Genomic DNA, 24,478 nt, shown 5'->3' with positions numbered 1-24,478 from the left:
TGGAAGAAAAAGTGACTTTTGAATACAACCTCTGAAAATGCTGCATACAGATGGTGTAGCATAATATCTACAGCACAGAACTATAAAGTTTTAAGCTCCAAAGTTTTAGTTATTTTTCTCTTGGTAGGCTTCAGTTCAAGGAAAATGTGGATAGCATTTCGGAAAAAAACAGGTTCGTATCTAATATCAATACTTTCAGCAACAGCTAGTGTCCTCTGATATTGAAATACACCTTATTTTATGCTTAGCATAGTTTAAAATTAAAATCCTACTACAAAGATATGCAAGATTCAACTTAGCTGTTTTACCTAACCACAAACAGAAAATCAGTATAAACTTGAATTTTAAATTTGTAGGACTGTTTATGACTTTGAAAACCAAAAATACAAACCTGGAAAGGACAGCTGAGATACAGTTTATCGACAAGATTCAATATTTAAAAAAAAAAAAAAAAAAAAGGCAACACTGCTGACTTTAACCTACATATGCTAACATCTCAAAGCAATCAGTTGTCTCAAAAGCAATTCAATGAAGTCATCAATCCTACTACTTCAAAGTGAGAAGGATGAACAAGAGTAGGGATTGTTTATTTGTAACCTTGCCTTCACCTGACACTCTGGGCTGAGCCATGCTTTGAAATTTTAAATAAATAAATAAATAATAATCTCATGCCTTTACACTGCCAATGAAAAGTACAGCTGTGTAGTTTTAAAGAGGCATGGGGACAGAGTAATCTGATGAGTCCAGTAACACCAAGATGATTACAACATGGCTAATAGCCTACATGAAGTCAAATGTCTCCTGAACCTGCCACTTCCAGTTCAATCATCTTTAGTGAATTACGCATTGTTCAAAAGACAAATGCAGGCCACAAACACAAAAACTGACTCTACATAAATGACATCAGATTAAGTACATTTTAGAAGATTATGTTCTGTACTGAACAGACAATTTTATTTTCCAAAGTTTACTCTAATTTGGAGGGAGCAATATCAGAGTTGCACAGCATGGACACTGTAAGCATCTCCAAAAAGAAGATATCCTCATCGTGTTCTCAAAGGGTGAAAAGTAAAGGTCAGGAAGTGTCAGCAAGATATCGGCAAGCTCAATGCAGAACTAATGCGCCTGGAACAGCATCTCCTCAGCTTCAGGTTTTGAGAGTACTTAGCATAGGCAGTGAAACAGAACAAGGTCTTACAAAAAAAAAAAAAAAAAAAGATTAGTTGGGATGAGTTTGGTACAATGCTCTGGGTGATGCTCTGTGTTGAGAAAGGAACGTACTCTGAATAATTAGAAAAGATAAGGTGGACACCTGAAGGAGATATGGAGACCATCAAGTCAGGAAATCGCTGAACAACGAAAATTGAAAGGTCCACTCCACCTAGATCCCATCTATTGTGAATGGAATGATTAGGTGTCAAAATCAAATGAGTATGTATGTAAAAATGTGTAACCTCTCAGGAAAACTGTATAAATTACCTAACTTTTCACTGAAAACTTCAGAGCTAGTTTGTCCGGTGCAAATCGGCTAGCTCCCCAACGTTGCACGAAATAAATACCTTTGCTGCTTAAAGACAAAATTTGTCTCTGAGCAGCTACTCTGTGCGTTTTGTGTAAGCTATACTGCTGATGCCAAACAGAAACAATGGAGACGTGCCCTCCTTGCAGCTTAGAGCCTTCCCAAAATCCAGCTCTGGGAATCACAGAATAGTAACAACTGCAAGGAACCTCTGGAGGTCAACCAGCCAAACCCCTCTGCTCAAGCAGGATCACTTACAGCAGGTTGCCTAGGACAGCGTCCAGATGGCTTTTTAGTATCTCCAAGGATGGAAACTCCACCACCTCTTTGGACAACCTAAGTTGGTGCTCAGTCACCCTCACAGTGAAAAAGTGTTTCCTTGTGTTCCTCCTGCATTTCAGTTGGTGCCCATTGCCTCTGATCCTGTCACTGCACAACAATAAGAAGAGCCTGACACCATCTTCTTTGCACCCTCCATTCAGTTATTTATACACATTGATGAGAACCCCACTGAGCCTTTTCTTCCTTGGGCTGAAGGGTCACAGCTCTCCCAGCCTTCCCTCATCCATCAGATGCTCCAATCCCTTAAGCATCCTTGTAGCCCTATGGTGGGCTCATTCCAGTAGCTTTGCACCTCTCCTGTACTGGGGAGCCCAGGTGTTCCACCACCTTCTCAGGGACTGAGGTGAGGCCAACTGGCCTGCAGTTAGTTCTCTTGGTGCTCCTTCCTATCCTTTATTAAAGCTAGGAGAGGCACCTGCTCTCCTCCAGTTTTCAGGCACCTCTATCAATCACCACAGTCATTCAAAGATGATCAGGAGTGCCCTCACAGTGACATCTGCCAGCTCCCTCAACACTCATGGGTGCAGCCCATCAAGGACCACACACTTCTGCATGTCCAGTTTGCTTAAGTATTGTCTAACCTGATCTTCCCCCAAGAGTATGTCTTCCTTGCTCCAGACTTGGTCTCCAGCACCTGGGATTTCTGAAGGCTGGTCTTGCTAGTAAAGACTGAGGTGAAGAAAAGCATTCAGTACCTCAGCATTTTCCATGTCCTGTCACCAGGGCTCCTGCCTCATTCAGCGCTGGGTGCACATTTTCCCTAGTCTTCCTCTCGTTACTTACTTACTAAAGAATCTCTTCTGCTTGCCTTTCTCATCCCTCACTAGATTCAATTTCAGCTAGGCTTTGACCTTCCTGTGTTTCAGAGTGCTCCTGTATTCCTGCCAGGTAATCTCTCCCTACTTCCACTTTTCCCTATTTCCACCTCACAGAATCGTAGAATGGTTTGTGTTGGAAGGGACCTTGTAAAGGCCATCTAGTCCAGCGCCCCCGCTGCAATGAGCAGGGACATCTTCAACTACATCAGGTTGCTCAGAGCTGCAAGCCAACCTGTCCCTGAATGTTTCCAGAGATGGGGCATCTACCACCTCTCTGGGCAACCTGATCTGGTGTTTTACAACCCTCAATGTAAAAAATTTCTTCCTTATAGCTAGTCTGAATCTACTCTCCTTTAGTTTAAAACCATTACCCCTTGTCTTATTCTAGCAGACCTTGCTCAGAAGTCTGTCCCTGTCTTTCTTGTAAGCCCCCTTTGACTACTGAAAAGATATAATAAGGTCTCCCAGGAGCCTTCTGTTCTCCAGGCTGAAGAACTCCAACCCTCAGTCTTTCCTCATAACAGAGGTGTTCCAGCCTTCTGACCATTTTCATGGCCCTCCTATGGACTGCTCCAATAGCTCCATGTCTTTCCTGTGCTGAGGACTCCAGAGCTGAACACAGTACTCCAGGTGGGCTCTCACCAGAGCAGAGTAGAGGGGCAGAATCACCACCCTCGACCTGCTGGCCACGCTTCTTTTTACACAGTCCAGGACATGTTTGGCTTTCTGGGCTGTGAGTGCACATTGTTGGCTCATATCCAGCTTTTCATCCACCAGCACCCCCATGTTCTCCTCCTCAAGGTGCTCTCAATCCCTCCTTTTTTGTGTGAGTTTTGTCAGGAGGTCCTTGCTCATCCATGTAGGTCTCCTGAAATATTTGCCTGACCTGCTTTGGCCACTTTTGAGCTTAGAGGAGATGATATTTGAATACTAACTAACTAGCTTTCTTGGGCCCTTCTTCCCTCCAAGGCCTTATTCAGTGGGACTCCACTAAGCAGATCCTTGAAGAAGCCCAAGACCATCCACCTGAAGTCCAGCACTGGAATATTGCTTTTTGCCTTCCCTTCTGCCCTCTGCATACCGAATTGCACCATCTTACGGTCATTACAGCTAAGGTTGCCTTCAACCTTCACACTCCCAACAAGTCCCTCCTTGTTGGTGAGTATGAGGTCCAACAGAGCACCTCTCCATTTCTCCTCCAACATTTGTGTCAGGAGGTTGTCACTGATGTTGTCCAGGAAACACCTGGATTGTTTATGTGCTGCTGTGTTGCTCCTCCAGCAGGTAGGGCTGGTTGCAGTCCCCCATGAGGCCAAGGCCTCTGAACATGAAGTTGTTTCTAGCTGTTCATAGGCGGCCTCATCCACTTCCTGGTCAGGGGACCTACAGCAGACACCCACTACAATGTCACCTATATACCAGTGGGCTCTTTAATCCTAACCCATAAAGCTCTCAGTTGGCTCATCATTCACCCCCAAGCAGAGCTCCAAGATCTGGGGTTGAAGGGTTGTCTAACACAGAGCAACCTCACATGTCATTACAGCTTTCTCCTCCCATTAACGAATCCCCAGCCCCCCATTAACTTTAATAATGGAGAACTGACTGCATCATTATATACAGTTTCTATTATTACTTGTAGTTTAGAGTAAAAACAAAACAAAATGCAAAGAGTTGGAAATTTAAATTTCTTAAAATGTGCACAGTAAGGAATCATCACTCCAAGCATGCAAACACACAGGACCTACAGAGCTGATCTATTCACAGACTACTGGATAAGCCAACAATATGCTTGAGCAGTTATGATGAAAAGCTAAATTGTTGCCACTTAACCCCCTACTAACTATCATGAATGGTCAATTTCCAGAATTTAAAACTATGAAACAATTATTTACAAGGAACTTTAAGAAAGATTACAGAGCTACTACAAAGATAACATACTGGACAATTCTAAGGTTTGCAGTTTTGCACACACAACATATGTTCTGTCTGCATAATCACTGTATAACATTACACTCCACCTGAAAATTAAAACCTTTTTACTCATACTAGCACAACTGATCCATGCCCTTAATGGCTTTTGTCGACATAAATTTTCAATATTTGGCAACCAATAGTGGCTTACAACTTGTGACTTCTACCACAAAGGATTAAGAAGATACCCAGAAAAACAAGTTGTCTAACAATCATCTATAAGGCAAATTATTGAGACTTAATTCTCTTTACATGTTTCCCTCTTCCTTTCATTTTTAGAGGCCTCAAGAGATTAAAATCTGCCTTCAAGCACAGGTGCCTTATGTACTAGCTATTCTCATCTGGCTTACTGCAACATGCCTTTTTTTTATTATAATTATTAGAAAGCCTGCCTATTGCCTTGTGGCATACACAACAATTAGTATATTGGAAAGAGCAGGCTGTATAAAAAATTAAAACTATTTTTCAATGGGGAAGAGGAAGTTACACAGTTTATTCTTGCAATATGAGTAATGGCCCTTTGAAAAAAAAGAGATAAAATGAAGATAAAACCATTAAAATACAGATACATATACAGTGTTAAAAAACCTGAGACTAAGCAGACGCGTAGGAATCTAGCCAAGTTTACCATCAATTCTTATGAAAGAAGATGTAGAAATTGTTAAGCAGTTTAACAGAATAGTTTAAATATTACTTTGACTAAAACTCTCCTCACTGCATCATCAGACATCAAAACGTTGCCATCTGTTACATACCTAATTTTCCCCTGCTCTGTTAAATCTCCATCACTGTGTAATATTGTTGTTAGCAACCTCAGAGTAGAAGTTCCTGACTTGCTGTGGTTGTTCTTCATTCCTAGCAGCCACCGAACCATCATCTTGATAGCCTGAATCTGAAAAAATTTTGATATGCACAAGTCAAATCATATTAGTCTTATTTTAAAAATAATCTTTACCTTAATTTAATCGAACAGTATTTTCCCAAGTGCTTTTTGCTGCTATGAACATAAGCCTGTCAAGGCTGCAAAACATCATTTAAATACTGTAGACATACACTGGACAGCAACTCTCCACTGAAAGTCTCAAGCATTTATTACAGCAAATAAAAATCATACAACATTTAGTTAGTTTGAACTGTTTCTTCTACTAAGCAATCACATATTTTGTCCTGTGAAAACTTTATCTTAATTGAGCTTACGTCCATTAAACACTGTGAAATAGACAAAATTTATACTTAGTAGGAAAGTGTTACTGGATCAAAAAGCACAACACATTTTCATCTTCCTGTATTTCTGTAATTCCTGTGCTTAAACAATGCCTATACATTCCCTATACATGTAATATATAAGTTTAAATTTAAAGAAATGTAAATTAAAAACCACTTCATAGACATTTTGACTGTTAAGAGTATCAAGCTGTATCAAGATAACTTGTCCTGGAAGAGAATATTTCTTTCATGGCTATTTAAAGAAAAGCCTCCAACCCTGTTTCTCAGGATAATTTGTCTTTTGCCAATGGAAACATCAAGTGTTTTGAGGCAAGCTTCTAAAAGTATGAAGGATCCAGTAGCTATCACGAAACATCAAATAATTTCACATTTCTTTAGTGAAAATTAAGCATGAATATGGAGATTAAGTTTGTTTCAGTATCTGAATCCCTTTGGTCTTTTATTTTCCTTCTATATAAGAGCAGAGACAATAAAGAGAACAAAGAGGAGTATTCTCACAGCAAAACAAAAATGCTCATCTGAATCACACAGGCATCCTTGGGGAATAAAGAGAAACAAGAAAAACAAACCTAAACAGCAAACCCTGAAGTTCAGCACACAAAACCCAAAAGCTTTAAAAAAAAAATAGTAATTAAAAAAAAATACCCACACTTTTTGCACATGGTAACTTGAAATTTTCTCCTTAAGGGGAAAGGCAGTTCTAATGCTTTTATATAAACATTCACAGCATCACCAACTGAAATTCATCATACAGTTGATCCATGTAACAAACTGATCACAACAGTTCCTTCATATCTAAGTTGAGGATTGTCACCTATACATGAGTTTATTATTTAGCACTGTAGCCCATTTACTCCACCCACAGAAGAACATCAGCAAGAGGAAGGATGTTTGTCACTTGAGAACTCAAAATGCAAATGGACTTCCAGAAACAGAAATGAAATTGTCTTGCCCTAGCTTTCAACAGGTCTTCCACTGAAACAGCAGTAAGTATCCACCAGAAGATTTTAATAGCAATAACAACAATAATAAAATGAATACTACGAATAGCAGCAGCTCCTTTGACAGCTTACCAATTCAGTTTCTTCATGTCCTAACCAGTACTGTACCCATTAGTGCCTCCCACTTGTTGCGAGGACGGAAACATGCTAACTCCATGTGTCCTCAAGTAAATGACATCCTCAGCCAGGGAACAGCCACATGCCATCCTGGGCTCCAACATCTCTGGTCAGCTCCTGAGCAATTTCAATACCACCACCACCACCCCGCCCCCCACCAATTCCCTTCCCCCAATTTTACTGTCCAAATCTATTCTAGTCATCCTTCCACACAGCAAGTCCTAATCCAAGCTCTTCCAGAATTCTCCTCTGACCCCACTATTCCCTGTTTCTTTGCTGGTGTTATGATGTGATAACATTCCAGCAACCCTTCAGAATTAAGCATTCCCATAAAATTACTACAGGGCATGAGAATACCCCCAGTCATTGCTTCCGGCTACCTGAAGAGTTAAACAAACATGATGTGAGTTTGTACTGCCCTCATATTTTAATTTTTTTTTGCAGCCAAATAGGATAACTATCAAATGATAACCCAGTTGGATGGCTGTCAGGAGGTCTCCTGTCCAATCTCTTACTGAAAGGAAGGTCACCTATGAAGTCACACCATGTTGGTCTCAGTTGTACCCATTATGGTGTTGAAAGCCTCTGAGAATGGAGATTGTATGGGCGCTCTTGGCAACCTGCAACCTCTCACAACCTGTTCCATCACCTGACTGTTCTCAGGTTTTTTCCTCACAACCAGCCTGAACCTCATTTCAATTTGTGTCCCACGAGCCTAGAATTCTCTTCCAAGATTCAAAATTATTATACATAACGTGAAAAGATCGAAAAATTCAAAATACAACGTGGGTCAGAACCATACCAAAGGCCACAAACGGCTGCTTTGTACTTGACTTAGCAGCATACCATGAACTACATGTGCTTGAAATACAAGCAAAAGTGGTAAGACTTTATAATTTCTTTCTGAGATAGTGACTACAATGTGACAGATGTCTTGTCACATGAGAAAACTGTAATTAATGACTAGCTTTACATAAACTGTCAGTAGTAAGTATTAATTTTTAAGATTAAGATTGACAATTAAAAATAATCAAGAGAAATCTATAACCTTTTTCTCTGATCTGGAGGTTATCATCATGATTCTGCTGTAGTACAATAAGCTCCCACCCCACACAGTGATCCTAGAAACACTGTTTTCCTATTACATCAACATTATGGCAACTGCTAGCTCAGTTTTCTACTGCTTGAGGTTTTCAAAGCCACAAATGCTGCAGGTTTGTGCAGTAGTGAAAAATGAAACGATGCCCGCTTAAAGCACAGTCAGAGAAAAAGGGTGAGAAGTCTTATATTGCAGCGTACACAAAAGGAAGCGAGTTATCACTGCTACCACTAAGTCTCAATCCACTGCATGGTATATACAGAATTATTTAGTACTAGTCACCGTCAAGAGAGATTACTGCTTTAGAGCAGGCACTCACATGCCACGTGTAGAAATTCAAGTCTAACTCATATACTGGCTAATCCAATTCATATTTAAGACTGCACTGCAACATTTCTGTACACACATCATTTCATTTAAGGTTTAGCACCCAAAATCAAGGCTAGCCTGTTATCAGTCTATATCTGTTAGGCTGGACAATACTAAAATTTGGTCGTCATCAGTCCTTCCCCCTGTCATACTTAAACTTGCTAGTTTTAAGATCACTATTAGGTACACAGTTATGTTAACAAGGGAGAGAGGCTTTTAAAACCAGAGAGAAGAAAAATACACTGTCATAGAGAAATCATTTATAAACTACTGGTGTGGCCTGAAGCGTTCATTAAATACAGGCTTCTCAGTGGTACTAAATGCTAATTAAATTTGCAAATCAATTTTCACTGGACAATAAATGTTTCTAACAGTTTTCAGGCTTAGCTTAAACTTCAAATTGCCTTAAGATTTTCTATAAGCCAATTCCATTCCAAATAGCCAATTGTATGAAAAATTTTATCAACATAAAAGCGTAGTTTAGCGCTTTTATTACAGCTTTAAGGATCATTTAAAAAATTAAGAAAAACCAGTATTTACTACTTCAAGATATATAATCACTGAAGCGAAATCATTCTACTTTAAACTAGCAGTTCATGAAATCAAAACATTCATTCTTTTAACAGTTTTTGGAGTGTACTGTATAACTATGGAATTGCACAAACATGGAAAATATCCTTGTGGTAGTCAAACAATAGAAAGCTAACAAATCAACTCAAAACACATCCGAGCATTTCCAGTAACGAGTTCTGTATCAAGCTGGAAACCAAAGTACTTACTAAAACAGCAGAGGAGGAGGTATCCTACAAAGAGTTTAACAACTTCAATAGAGAAGGCAAAGTACTTTTTAAAACCATCAAAGCAGCTTTATTTAAAAGGCATTGGAAAGTAAATGACTGCTATAATTAACTTAGAAACAGCATACTGCAAAGTGCATGCACCTTCCTAATTCTGAAAGAAAATGTGAAATCATAATCTATCCCTGTTCCAAAGAAAAGACATTTAGAAACAAATACAGACACAGGACATATTTTTCACAGTATAAGTCTATTTCTGATTGAGTGGAAAATTCAGTGAAAGTATCTATTCAAGTCCAGAAAAATGTAATAATAAATTTGCTTCTAAAAAAGAACAAGCTTGAGATGACATTTTGAAGTAAAAACTCCATCAATATGGTCACCATTTTAAAGTCATTTTCCCCTCCCCTTAAATCCAGGTTTTATCTTATACACACTGTACACAGAGAAAAGCAATGTAACACATTTACTCTTTTGAGGAAACTGACAAATACAAAACCAATTTTTATTTTATTCCAAAACAGCACTGAAAATTTCTTAGTATGTCCTAGAAATTCAAAAGAAAAAGGGAAGACTTTAAACAAAGTCTTTGTTGTATTAGCTCCTGTGTTAAACAGGAAGGAAAAAAAATTTTGCTTTAACTGTGGTATCTGGACTACTTAAGTGTTGCACACCAAAACTAAGCCTACAAAAAGCTACAATAAAAATTCAATGAAGTGTATATATCAGTTTATTTAAAAAACAAACAAAAAAACCCCAAAAACAAACAAACAAAAACCTAAAAAAAAACCCCCAACCACCCAACACAAAAAACACAAAAAAAGCAGATGCTCCCAAAAGCAAATTATTTTCTTCTGGCCATCCAAAAATGTGTATTCTGATAAGAAAGGTGACAAAGAAACAGAGAAGCAGTTGACAGCTTTAGGAATCCAGATATTTAACTTCCTTAGATTAAGTAATATAAACACAATCACAGGAAAATACAGTAAGTGCTACTTACTTTAACAAGTGTTTCAGGAGACACTTCTTCATCTGGCACCCAAAGTTTTGTTGTCTTTTTCCCTGGAAGCTAAACCAAATGTTAATTTTGTTTTACTACTGTTACACTTCAGTGAAACCTGCTGTATTCTCCTCTTCCTTGTTTGCTTCTGAAGACAATACAGCAGTACTCACTGGTTAGCTTTATGCCTTCTGTATTTTATAGAAGTAACGATTACAGAAGTGAGATACTGCTCTTGCCTCGCTATTGAAGTATCAGCAAATTTAGCAGTAGTAAAGGGTTTGGGTTTTTGTTGTTGTTCCTGAAAACTGTTGCTTTAGAGTGTAATAGCCATTGCTTTGAAAATGATTTCCAGTTTCCATATCCAGTAGATTGGAAGCACAGTTTTAGCCAGTTAATCTTTCCCTAAACAATGGCTGACAATGCACAAGTTCTTTTTTTCACTTTATAATCATTATCAATACAGAAGTATTGGAAAAATTAAAATTCAGTCTTCCATTTAAACAGTGTACTTCAGTTTCAAACATGCTATACTTCCAAAAACACCCACCTCAATCAACCCCAAAACAACAATGAAAATCACAACTTGCTTGCTCAAGGCAAGCAAAGTCAATACCAATTTTCTCATTTTTAACAAAAGTCAAATCATGAGTGATCAAATGTTGTGCTATATCGTTTGTTGCTTTTGTAAAGACTACCAAATTAGTACTAATTTCTATTCTTGTACTGTGTTTTTTCAATTGAGTCCAACAGTACATACAGAAATCGAAAGACAACCCTATACAAAAAGTAGAACCAACAAGCTACAAAATTTCCACAAGTACTTGCTGATTATCATACTACAGGAGTAGCAGAATCTTAATATGAGGTTTTAAAAATACTTACCCTATCATTCATTAGCAAATCTTTAACAATAAAAGTGGCAACCAAAGATTTCAAAGGGGCAGCAAACTGATCAGGTGCTAGCATGGCTATATGGCCAATAGTAACCAACGGTGTAATGAGATGCTCAAAATTGCTTGGATCCAGACTTTTATGCAGTGGCTAGAAAAAAGGCAACAAATTCAGGTATTACTGATATATTAGTATCTATTGAGAGGTGTGTGTGTGTGTGAAAGTTCTGTACAATGTTGTCCATGTCTATTTCAGAAATAGTTTTAAAAGAACTATTAATCATTTAAAGACACATTCACCAACTTGGCAAGTCTCCCACAAATTAAAAGAAAAACCAAGACGACAGACAAAATGTTTATCACATCTGCGTAGTTCAAGAAGTGGCAGCTCAAGCTCATTTATGAAACAATGGGTTAAAAAGCACATTTCCTTGTTGAAGTGTGCATACTACATCTCAAGATGGCAATTTCAATAATGGACTCTGATTCAGCCTTCAAAATAAAAGGCTGATGGGTACTAATTAAAAAGTACATTTGCACTTATAACTATAAAATCTATTTAAGTAGCCTCTATCATAATTTAGTTTTGCATGATTTCTGTAACCATTTGAATACTCCAGGCCAGTCCCAAAGATGAGGAGTAGTATATGGTTCCTCTTTCAACAAATAGTTTATGGTTCTAGCACACAGTCCAACACTTTGTGTTATTCCATCGTCTGTTAAAATACATAACCTTAAACATGATGGATCATGGGATACAAAACCACCCTCCGCTACTATTCTTCAGGCCAAGCTGTATGAGAACAAAAGGGGAAAAATACCTTTTCTAAATTTGATACAACTTCCCATATAAATTGCCACTACATCTCTTAGTTTACATATGCAATGTAAAAGACTAATTAAAACTAACTTAAATATTTTAATTGTACCTCAAATATTTGTGCAAACTGCGTTTCTTTGCTGGAAAATATTGCGTGGATGCAGTGAATAGCATACTTGGCTTGACGAGGGGGTCCCTTTTTAGCTTTATGATGCAACACTGGAAGCAAAGCACTTAAAAAAAACAAAAAGGTAAGTACCTTTTCACAAATTGAAAATCTTCCAAAATATCAAGCTAAAAAATATATAAATATACATATAAAGAACACAACACCTCTGCAACGTGCTAATTGTCCTTGTTTAGAAAATTTCTTTAAAAGAAAGAAAGAAAGAACAAGAAAAAGGTTATTTACATGGACTGCAAGTAAAAAGCCCCTCGTTTTTGTTGATAAAATATTATGTGGTAAAAAAACATTTTATCTGTACAAGTTATTGAACGCTCTTTTTGAAAATATTCTTACCTACACATCCCCATTAAACTGCAAAGAATGTTTTTACATTGCCATATATTTAATTTAGGAAAAAAGCATAAGTAATACTGAAAGGCAATGATAAAAATTATAGTACTATCAGTGACATGTGAGCTGTCACTACTTTGGATATATTCATTTCACTTCTATTCTTCAAAAAGCTGTGCATTTTAAAGTCGTTCAAAATCTCTTCCCTATTTTACCTGAAATAACACTTTCTTCTTAAAGAATGCAAGATAATACTATAGCATGCCAAAAGAAGAATGAGAACTTCCAAAATCCCATATAGGAAAGAACTGCTCAAACAGAGTAAGATAGACAACTTACGATCGTATATGAGGAAAGTCTTCTTCAATTTTACTTCCTGTATTTTTGAAAATTTGTAATGCAGCTTCTGCCACTTTTTCATCATCCATTTTCAAGCAAGCCAGCAGAGATTCAAAAGTTTCAGCTGAATGAAATGAGATAGGGTGCGTAAATGAAAGTACCTGCCAAAATAAGAGGAAAGCCATGTTAATATTTTTTAAAGGTCCTTTTATATAGAACATTCCATCAAGAGTAATTTTCCACTGCCATACTGGAATATTTATAATACTCTGCCTGGTCTTGTCACATGATCCACATTTTCAGTTTCTCCAACTTTATAATAGTACCTCCTAAACTCCTCTGTCTTTATACATGATCTCATCACTTTTAAATTACTTCTCCAGCCTCAATTTCTTCTCCTATGATTGTAAACATGCACTTCTCAGTGGCTACATCTAAATTAGCAAGTACTGGGTTACAACAGAAGCAGGCCTTAGGAGAAATACAATTGATGCTAAAGAAGTAATATTGACATTTCAGGGGTTTTACTTCAGGGTATTTCTAGAATGACTGAACTCAAATAAATGCACTTCTGAAGCCCAACTCATAATTTTCTTTCTCCAAAAGAAATCCAGCTTGTGTGCTCCCAGGCTTCATGCTTGTTTGCCAAGTGGAACAACTGGCTGTACTCCGAAGTGAAGTTCCTATCTCTAGAACAGTAATACCAATATGGTCTCTAGTCCCTCAAGCTTTCCACAGCAGCTTACTAGGTCCTGTACCTCTCCTTCAGATTCTTGGACTCTGTTTTCAAGTATAACAGTCCTTCCATGTTAAGGGAAAAAAAATCATAAAAAATCCTTATTTGATCCTCCCTGAAAATTTGCCTTGATTTTTAAGTGGCTGTTAATTATTAGCCTCTTTCCATATCATACTTTGACTGGTGGCAAAGAAATAATCCTCAAAATCTAGGAGCTTCTTCACATGCAGCTTTCTATTTTCACCAAGTTACCTTCCTCCCCAATTATTGTATGGCATTCCCTTCCCTGGACTCCTACATTTGTTCTTTCGAATTCTTCTCACGATGTACAAATCACTTTCTACAGGGCAACCTTACTTCTCTTACTTAAATGTGTCATGCCAGTTCATATCAATAAGTAAGTACTGACCTGGAAACCACCTTTGACATATATAGTCCTCCATGACATGATTCATTCTTACTCAGATTAATTTTTATGCTACTGGCTTTTTGTACATTTAACTAAACGTGCATATCTGGCTAAAGAGTCACATGCTATCAGATGAATCTATTAGGCTTCAGTTGATCTAAGATACTCCGAAAACTTCAGTATGGGAGTCCTTTAGATTTTGAGGCCTCTGAAAGTCAACCCACAGCCGGACTGCCCCCAACACTCACATAACTGAGGTGGCACTATGGCACAAGCACCTTCCTGTGCAAGTACAGGCAAAGCTGACGCTGCATAGCACTTCTAGGATGAAGTCTTTGAGAGAGACTAAGTGAAACAAAAAGCCCTGTGTAGTTGCATTTAAAAAGTTTCACGCTTTTAACAGTATTTGTAAATAACACAGTAATCAGCCCTTTTCCTCCTACGAAAAATGGAGGACAGAGTAAGAAATTTTGTACAGTGTTTCCAGGAATGCATCTTGATGGGTTTGCTATGTTAACTGAGTCTCAAAGATTACACATAGTTGAAACAGGTAAGATCCCAATTTATGAGGAACTCAGAGGAGACACAGTATTATACTGATACACAAGTACAGTTCCAGAAGTGCTGTAACCATAGTCACAAGCCACTAAATTCACACTCCAATAAACTAAGCTCAGCTACTGGTGTCACATATTCAACTACTTCTGACTACCAGAAAAACTTCTAAATGATTTCTAAAATAACCTTACTTATGTGCCACGTAAGATGATCATAGAGAACAAACAGCAAACCAGTATTCTTCCAGATAGCCACCTCATGCTTATGACTAAAGATATTGAGTGCTAATTACAAGTTTATTTTAACAAAGTTGCTTCAGAGAGTTTCACATGCTCACTGACCACCAGGAGTATACTTGCCTTAAGCAATTCAAGACCTGCTCTGATTGCCTGGTCAGTAGGTACACCCTCATCTTCATCATCAGCTGTTCCATCTATAGACTTGTTTACTTGCTTGATAAGGGCACTGAAGAGGAAAACAAAACATGGCTTTGTATTTACCGCAGTTCCACCCTGTATGACTGTTTTTGTAAGTTTAAGATAAAATCTTAAAGGAATTTATTTAAAAGATAAAACATAAGCTTGTTGTAAAATGTGTCAACTACATTCAGAATATGGCTGCCCTCATCTCCTATCTGAAACAAAGCTTATGAAGCATTAAGTTCAAGAATGTTTATCTATCCTGCATTAAGAAGTGTATACAAATTACTCCAGAAGGATGCCCAAAATAAGAAGACAATTTGAGCACTGCAAGCAACAAATTCAGGAAAGAATTATGGTGAGGTTACTAACTACTATGGATTCTTCATAATTGGTGAAAAATAACTGTTTTCAATGTTTAGCCTATAACCGAAAGAAAAAAAAAATCCCAGACAAACCATTAAATAGCTGTGCTAAGAGTTGATGAAAAATATAAAAGACCTGTCTCTCCTGCATATTTCACCTTGACAGTAATGCCTGGTTTTTTCTTACACTGTACCCTGGGAAAGGAAATGGTGATTATCCAAATGATCTTATTCTGGAGTGGCGTAGGCAGCTTCCCTATCAAGAACTGAACAATACTCACAATATTCCTTCAGTACATCCTGTAAATGATACTTAGAGACAAAAAAAAAATTATCCCAAACGAAAACCAAGGAAACCCCCAGCAAAAATAAATAAAAACACCCCAACTGATAGAAAACCAAAGGAGAAGCCGCCTACTCAGACCTCCCAGACTTCCAACAGATATTTTTTTTCCTGCCCTTAGTTGGACAAAAATGACCATCTATGGAAAAAAGTCCTTTTTTTGAGTATGTCTCAAAAATGAAGATGAATTTCAGTGAAATTTACAAAGACGGGAGAAGACAAATTCAGTGGCAAGATTATGTGCATTTCACTACTGTTTTTTGCTTGTATACTGTACAGTAGTCAGTCAGTAGCCAGAATGTGAAATAAACATTACAACTTAGTGCCACATGCGAATATTACTTTAGATACACATTTTATATTGCTTCTGTGAATGTGAACAATGTATTTTCAAATTTAAATTAGAAATCCAGTTACAAATTGTACCTAATTCAAGAACAGAAACAGATTTTTAAGTGAAATCTCAATGGCTCCATTACATTGCATACATAACAGGCAGAAACCGAAAAGTTCAAGTACTTAAAAGTCAATTACTATAGTTTGAATTATCAGGTAGGAACTTATCAGCATTTAGAACTAGTCATCTCCAATAAGGGACCACACGTTTCAAATACAGCTGCTAAATAATCATTTCAGCAATTGCTTCCCCTCCCCCGCAACCTCACTGGCTTACTCTTCCTTAAAGTCTTGATCATCACCATAACCTTTACTTCCTCAGCTGAATTACTGTTTATGTCACTATGAGCTAATATTCTGGGTGGAAAGCTTCAGTGAAGAGCCATGGACAGAAATTTCTTTTAAAGTACATCAGTCACAAACAGAACTTTGCCCATCAGCAACAGACGTACTTTTACTGACAGGTTGTCCTGGCTGTGCTGAATGACAAATCAATTGTTTCTGTGGCTACATTCTGAACAAGGACACAAAAACCTCTAAGCAAGGGGAAACAGACGAAAATACTGCAGGTCACCAGGCCTTACACCACACCCACCCAATCCATTACTGCTTGTGCTTAAAGGCAAAATAAGAAAGCCTGATTTCAAACCCTGTGATCTACAGCCAGTAACACACAAAAATACCTGATGGATTCAGTATCAATGTGCACAGGAGCAATTCTCTCAAGAAGAAACTTTATCATTTCCAGGAAAGGATTTGTTGGTTGTTTTGGATTGCCCAACTTCTTTGTTATTTCCCTCTGCAATATAAGTTTCAATTAGATTTAGAATCAATTCAGTTCCAAAAATATTCACATATTTGAAGAACAATTCTTACCACACATCCTTCAGCCTGTTTGCAAGAACATGTTGGGCTAACAAGCATTTCTAACTGACTTCTTATTTTTTCATCATCTTCTAGAACTTGTGTGAACTTTTTCATGAAATCTTGAGCTTTCCCTGGATCAGGAAGGTTTCCTTTAAATAAGCAAAAGAAATCACTATTTATTTTGATAAGTATTGTAAATTGCACAAGTTTGAAATGTCACAACAAGAAGGTTTCTATGTGTGTTTAAGTTAACAAAGAAGGGGGGTTTGAGGGTAAGGCCAAATGACAAAACACCTTAACGTGTGCAGACATATCTATGGAGGACACTAACTTGTAAAAATTTGTGTATCCACAGACCTCTCCCAGCTATTTGCTTTCCTTGCGCTTCACACTAATTTTTCAGCAAGTCTAGCTGTTCTTGTTAGTAACATTAACAGCTGAAGTTGACTGCAGAACGCAAAGCCTATATTCCACAAAAGAATACACTCTGTACATAGATCACCTGATATGACAAGTGTGAAAAATGTCAAAAAGGGATTTTTGCTAAATTACCCCTTCACTAAACATAAGCTTCAAAACAGCTATCAACATTTTTAAAAAAGCTTTTAAAATGCATTGCTTAAACTACATATTACTTTCATTTTTACATTTTATATTTCAGCAAGACAATTTATTGGCAAAGTATTAATATCCTACTTAAGATGTTTCATGGTTTTGGTACAGCTGACGTTAAGCAAAGTTGGTGCAGAAAACTGAATAGGACAGTTCAAAACAGGTTCTACTAAGTATTTGTTTTACTGTACTAATTATTTTTAATAAGGTGACACAGAACTAAAAGAATCAGAAAAATTACAAACTGATCAAATTTTATATCATAAACAAGAGAAAAAAGCATTTGGAACATTGCCAATGAAGCAGCAAGATTCAGCTTTTCCTCCACATTTTTTCAAAAACATACACAGCCTTAAGTAGTACCTTTTTGTGCCAGAACAGTTGGCAATTTAAAAAACCAACAATAAAAGGTTGATTTAAAAACAAAATTTCAGAATTGTGAAGCAAGTTCACTGTAAACCTGATCACTGGGTTTAATACTATTGGCACGGTGGGCTCGATGGAACAAGAAGCGTTGCTTTGGGGTTGGCAGCTTTTTGTTTGCTGAGAGTTCAGATTACATAGAAGTCCTTCAGTTTCCGAAGTGCCTTCCCTGCTACTAAAACCCAAGCTCTTGCACATTCTCCCAGCAGCACTTACAATACCAACACCTCAAAGACAGGTAAGTTATTAGCGGGTTAGTTAACACCTCCTAGTTAATATATATTCTATAATAAATATTAAAGCAGACACTAACATCCTAGATCTAGATTTTCAATTAGTCTACAAGACGTGTAGCTGAAATGTCATGTGATAAGCTTCGTGACTGGAGACTTTTTACAGTAAGGAAGCAGTTCCGCCTACAGTTGTCTTAAGTCCTTAAACATGATGTTTACCATATGCTTTATCATGATTTGTTTTAAATGTTACCTATTACAAAACTTTTTATAAGCTTATCTCAAATAATTTTAAAGCTTAATTTAAACACTTTATAAAGTAATATAGTTCAACAATAGTTTTTAAGACAGTGTAAATACTTCAACTGACTTACTTGTTATAACCATCACTTTTGAGAATATAGCTTTACTGCTGGCATCTGTCTGCAAGTCAAAAAAGAAAAATGAATTAAATAATGATTCCACATTATGTATTTCCACCTAAATACTGACTGAGCAAAATTCCATTATGCATTATCAACAAGTCAGCACCCATTTTGCTAACACAGCAGCATGTCAGAAGTCAAAACCACCACTGCAAAGTTAACACTAGACAGTTACAGGAAGTAAAAGGTAGATTATGCCTACAGTATCACCGTCTCACATACACTTACATAAAATATTTTTATTACTTTTCTGTCTTCTATATAACTGATGAACAGCAATAATGGGTTATTTCTGTAACTGTTTTCCATCTAAAGCTTCTTTATTTTTAAATATAAAACAAACAGCAAGCATGAAATTAATCTTCTTGTTCAGGTATTGATTCTAAATAGTCTCAGTAGTAGTTCCTACCTTATTGTAAGGAAAGGATCAAGTCAATAGTGCTATCTCTGTTCAGCTGAATATGGAAGGTACACAATAGCAGTGCGATTGTGAAAGTAACAAACAGGGACCATGACAACAACAGAAAAAATGAGAACATAAAGGCATTTCAGGATATCTGGGAAGCTTAGATTTCAGTGAGACTGTTGGGCTGTTGTCATCATCCAACAGCACCTTACAAGCGAAGTAAATTACACAAAACAGGCTATGTCATTTATTTTCCTTTGTCAGTAATTCTGATATGGGGTTTCAAATTCCGTGTGTAAAGTCCACCTTAAGTGTTAATTCTGGCACTAAGTAAATGGAAGAAGAAAAAACCAAAACCCAACAAATTTCACAGCCAGGCAAAACTACATAGCAAGTATGTTTTCTTTATAAGTCTGTATTTCTAACAAATAAGCATATGTCTCTACAATGTTATCACCTACTACTTAGAAAAACTACTTCCCAAGACACTTTTCCTCCACTTTTAGCTGTAATCCACAATATTTACAGACTCGGATGCTTTATGGAGTTACACTTAAGTTTGAAATATTAAGGAATTATGAGTAAAAATTACAGAGGGAATCCTTAACCATACAGTGAAGATAACACCTTAATCATCTTCAGAAAAGTGTTCTAAGGTGGACAAAATGAGAAAGAAAAAAAAGAAATCTTTCATTGCATAACATCTATTAAGTGCTGTTAAACAACTCTGAAATCTTCATAAGTAAAATGAAAATGGGAACCCAAAAGAAAATTCAAGCTTACAGCAATGTTGTCAAAAGCATATAGACCCACCAGCTTCCAAACCATGAAGGAAACTGCTCTTTTGCCAAGTGACTAAAGACAGATCAATTTCAGTGACGTAACTTACAAAGTCTGCAAAACTTCCCAAATACATGGAAATAGTATCAATTATGGGCTACAATGATCAAATTATATTCTTCTGAGAAAATATTTAAATAGGAACACAACCACACTTAATAAGCTTCCATTGAAAAGTATTCAAATTCAAGAACAGTGTTCAGCCACAACCACTGCTAGAACTGTCTTTTATAGAACTCCCTTTGTGACAGACAAAAGTGACAGCGGACAAGCCTAAAAATTACAAACAAGAAAATATCAAGCTCAGAAAGGAGGCTCACCTCCAAAAAAGAACTCTTCCTACCAAAAGACTCAACATGAGGCAAATGAAGACAGACCTACAGTAGGCCTTGTCATCAGGTTTATATCAGGAAAAAAATGCTACGAGGTAGACACTAACGTTTTCTTATAAAAACTTGAAGACAGAGGTTAAAGTCTTGTTCGGGCACATCTCATTTATTTGCATTTCATTAGTGAAATCTGCATATAGATCTCAAATAAGGTTCACACAAGCCATATCAAGCTTTAGAGATATCAAAATTACAATTCATTACAGTAAGCTCAGGGAAGTGTCTATTTCCAGGAGGAGTATCCTTCAACTTGTCAAGAGTAAATTTCTGTGCTGCAGTTGATTAAGTACAATGAAAGAAAATAGGATTTTGAGTTCTAATGTATTCACACAGGTTTTTTAAGGAAAAAAGGAAATTAATTAGCAAATTTGTGGGAAATCTGGCGATGTTTGAGAACCTCAGAAAGATTAGAGTATAACAAAAACACAGCACGAGATTAAGACAAGCAATATTTTTAGTGGACATCCTTTCTGTCTTGGGACATGGCTACTTGGCACAAAATTCCCATTAAGTACTTCTGCAGAACTTGCCATTGCTTTTTAGTGTTCGAAAAATGCTACCATTCTGGGGGCTTTTGGCTTTCACAGCTGAGCAAGTATGTTCAGACAAGAAATGACAAAAAAAAACAGAAACAAAATCTGGTTTACAGCTTTCAAATAATGATGTCAGCAGATACAGAATCTCCATATTCACACCTCTTGCAACTCATAAGGAAAATACCAAAACTGTACTGTGAAGTTTCTTTAGTTCTGACTGGTTTGGTCTTCCAATACTGGTTAACTCTTTGAGTATTAGCTAAAGTTCCCATTAAAACAGACCTTACGTTGAGTAAACTACAAATCATTCAAGCAAAACATGAAATAACCTGACTTAGAAGTATTCTTTTAGCTTCTAGTAGTATAACTTCACCGAATAACAACAGATTTAAGATGATCAAGAAAGATTTATTTTTCTAGATCTACTGTGGCACTTTAAGTACATTATCTTACATTCATGATATGGAAGCACCTGCAGCAAATGAAGCTTGTATTTTAATACAGACAAACCAGCAGTTACCCACTTTCCTACATGTGAACAAGCAATTTTATGTATTTTATTTAACTGTATACCATTGCTGCAAAAGAAAACAAGAGGAGCTGTGATTTATGGTTTTTGCTCTTCAGAAAAGTAACTCATCCTAAAGGCAAGTTTGAAGTCTGTTCTGTCTCAGATTAGGAGAAATTATGATGGGCAGAAATATAAAGTTCTTAAACGTTTTCACTCTTCTAAACAGTGCTTACACCAGGAAGAGCCTGAAGGGGGAAAAAAGGAGAATGCCTGAAGAGTCTCACTAAACAGCAAAAAGATTTTCTAAGAGGAAAAAAACCAGCAGACTGGAAAAGTTCAAGGATTTATACAGAATAATCTAGGTTGGAAGCAACAACTGTAGGTCACCTGGTTGAACTGCCTACTCAAAGCGGGGCCAACTTAGATCACTTTTTGCTCCAGGTCTCATCTAGATGCATTTTTAATGATGAAGACTTCACAACCTCTCTGGGCTACCTGTTCCCCTAATTGATAAACCTTACTGCAATTTTTTTTTTTCCTTAGTACCTAACAAAAGCTTCCCTGTGGCAACTTCTCTACTCTGCTTCTTGTCCTGTTCCTCCTCATCTCAGAGTTCTCACAATGCCTATGCTTGCTACAGGGATAACATCTAATAACATCTACAGGAGAATCGATCAACAATTAAGCTATAATGATTAAGTGGAGAAATTAAACTGAAGTGAGAAAGTATATATGGTGACACCAAGTCATATTCTAATTCTAAAAGGTTACTAGTTCGTTTCAGTTTTGTTTCATGAAAGAAAACAAAGTTTCTACAGCCCTGAATGGCTACTTGTCTCAAGATTATTACTGTCTTGGACTGTACGTCCCTTCAGTTTGGTTATGAAAATGCACTCATCCTAAACACAATGATTTAATCATATGAATTAATTACCAGTTTGGGGGTAAAACCCCAAATAAACCATACAAGGAGCATCACAGAAATAAGACTTAAGAACAGCCAAGCATTTGCATTGGGCATAATGGGCAGGGTCTGGGGTAGCCAAGGCCTGCCAGGGTGACCTGTGCAGAAGAGGTCAAGGGCTGCCCTGTGCCAGCCAAAGTTGCTTTCAGCTAGCTCTGCAACCACCAAACCAGCCCACCAACCACCAAAACTTTGACCAGAGGAGCCCACTGTGCTTCTGAGAAAAATATTTAAAAGAGGAAGACACCAGGGAAAGTGTGACTCTCAAGGGACTGTGGCTGGCAGAGGAACCCACACTGCAGCAGTGAGTAAGAAACAAGGAGCAGCAAAAGGAAAGGAACCACCATGCCTTGAACCCCACCTCCTGTGCTGCCATCGCCTCACTGAAGGCGCCAAGCACAGCATGTGGTGAGAGGCATCCAGAGGGAAGCCAAAGGCTGTTCTCTAAGTGTTTATTTGTTTGCTTTTATTTCTCAATACCAGAATAATTAGAAGTCTATGTTAACTGACAATAAACTAAATTCATTAAAATTCCCTGACTCAAAATGATTGTTACCCAGAACAGCATCTCCATCACAAGCCTCCTAAGTTCTCCCATGTAGTCCTCTTACTCAAAAGAGTAACATTTAAGTGTAGAGGATTAGCACTCAATAGTGAAAAATAGGATGAAAGCCACACAGACAAATGCAAACGCGTCAGTAGCATACACTGTTTTGAATGCAAATGCTGACATTTATCAAAACCTACATATTTAATTCCATATCCATTGATATTGTACAATTGACAAAAGAAGTTTCATTACATTTCCCTGAAAACAAAAATTGAAATTTCACTTTCAACTTAAATACAGAAAATATAAAGGACCTAACTCGGGTTTTAAGTGCGTAAGTGTATTTAAACTACACCAAAGACTATAAAACAGTATATAAAAAAATATTTCAACCCAGTCTCCAAGGCACAATGAAGTACTGTACCAGCAATTACGGCACTTAGCATTTAATACAACATTACAGCATGTTTTAAATGCCCTAAATCAAAATTATGAATGTCACCTGCAATCAGGACTGAAACAGTAAGGGATTAATTTTGACTTGGTAAGTCTCCTCTCTGTCTGAAAAACAGTAGCATTTCTCAGCAAATACATCAGGTAATCCAACCACACAGTTACCCACTCTTTCTGGTTCAGGTAACTCCAGCAAATGGGTAATTCAGACAAAACTTTATCAAATTTACTGTGGTATACAAGTATATACACACATAGCAAATAAAAATCACACACACACATATACGACTGTGAGCATAGCAACACTTTACATATAATTCCTGTTTAAAAAAGAACCAGATGACTTTAATGCAAAGAGTTTAAAGTTCTAATCACATTCCATATTATAGCCAGAATTTCATCTTATGATCTTTTCCCCACCCAAACATGAGTATGTACATATATAAAAATAAAATAAATCTGAATTTTATTTTATGATAATATCTCAAACACTCAATAAATGTTTATTTTTTCCTTCTGAGCAAATCTGTAAACAAAAACTCAATTGTAGTCTGGTATCTCCAAAACCACAACTTTTAGTAAGTTTCCAAGAGGGAAGAGAAACAAGTAGCCTGCTAGGGTAAAAATACTGCGATTTACTGAATGTTATTAATCATACATAAGATAAGAACTTAGGGTGCATAGGTACTTTTTCACAACTACTTGATTTGGCAGTAAAAAATAATGTGCTGATTTTTCCCTTTTTCAAGAGCCAGAACAATCCTAGCAAGATGCAATTCAAACACTGGGAGCAGTATTTTAGTACCAAATGACTGGCAAAATCCTTCTAAAATTTCTGTAACACCTCGTTCTCTTCAATTTTACTAACAAAATGCATACACATTTCCTACTGCAAATGCAGTCTAACAGAGTATCAGTTAACTTTAACAGTATTTTCTATCTGTCATTAAAAATAAGCTTGATACTCAAAGAAATGGAATTAAAACACATCATATCAAGTAAAACTGCATATTCACTGTGAGATAAAGATAAACTGAACTCACTTTGGGTTGTTTTATTAGGTCAACTAAATCCTTTACTTGATGTCGCAGCAGATTTTGACACTTCCACATTTCATTCAATGCTCTAAAAAAAATTTAAAAAAAAATCAAAATAATTTATTCAAATACACAGCTGTCCAATAAGAGCTTTTACATTTTTTTCAACTTCAGACT

General features: G+C 36.9%; 1 protein-coding gene across 4 annotated transcripts in view; it reads right to left on the bottom strand.

Annotated features, from left to right (window-relative positions):
- Positions 1 to 24,478, bottom strand: part of PDS5B (PDS5 cohesin associated factor B) — a 116,948-nt gene that overhangs the window by 33,278 nt on the left and 59,192 nt on the right. For all 4 annotated transcript variants that reach the window (XM_037376580.1, XM_037376578.1, XM_037376581.1 and 1 more), the window contains exons 14-23: positions 24,308 to 24,389; positions 18,565 to 18,613; positions 16,932 to 17,071; positions 16,739 to 16,854; positions 14,892 to 14,997; positions 12,830 to 12,990; positions 12,083 to 12,206; positions 11,146 to 11,304; positions 10,261 to 10,329; positions 5,406 to 5,542 (exon numbers count right to left, since the gene is read on the bottom strand). In XM_037376580.1, the coding sequence (XP_037232477.1) occupies positions 5,406 to 5,542; positions 10,261 to 10,329; positions 11,146 to 11,304; positions 12,083 to 12,206; positions 12,830 to 12,990; positions 14,892 to 14,997; positions 16,739 to 16,854; positions 16,932 to 17,071; positions 18,565 to 18,613; positions 24,308 to 24,389 (1,143 nt within the window). The remainder of the gene's footprint in view (positions 1 to 5,405; positions 5,543 to 10,260; positions 10,330 to 11,145; positions 11,305 to 12,082; positions 12,207 to 12,829; positions 12,991 to 14,891; positions 14,998 to 16,738; positions 16,855 to 16,931; positions 17,072 to 18,564; positions 18,614 to 24,307; positions 24,390 to 24,478) is intronic.

The sequence above is a fragment of the Falco rusticolus genome, chromosome 2 (genome assembly GCF_015220075.1).
Source record: "Falco rusticolus isolate bFalRus1 chromosome 2, bFalRus1.pri, whole genome shotgun sequence".
NCBI lineage: Eukaryota > Metazoa > Chordata > Aves > Falconiformes > Falconidae > Falco > Falco rusticolus.
The sequence above is the reverse complement of the archived record's forward strand: the minus strand, read 5'-3'. Positions and strand labels throughout refer to the sequence as shown.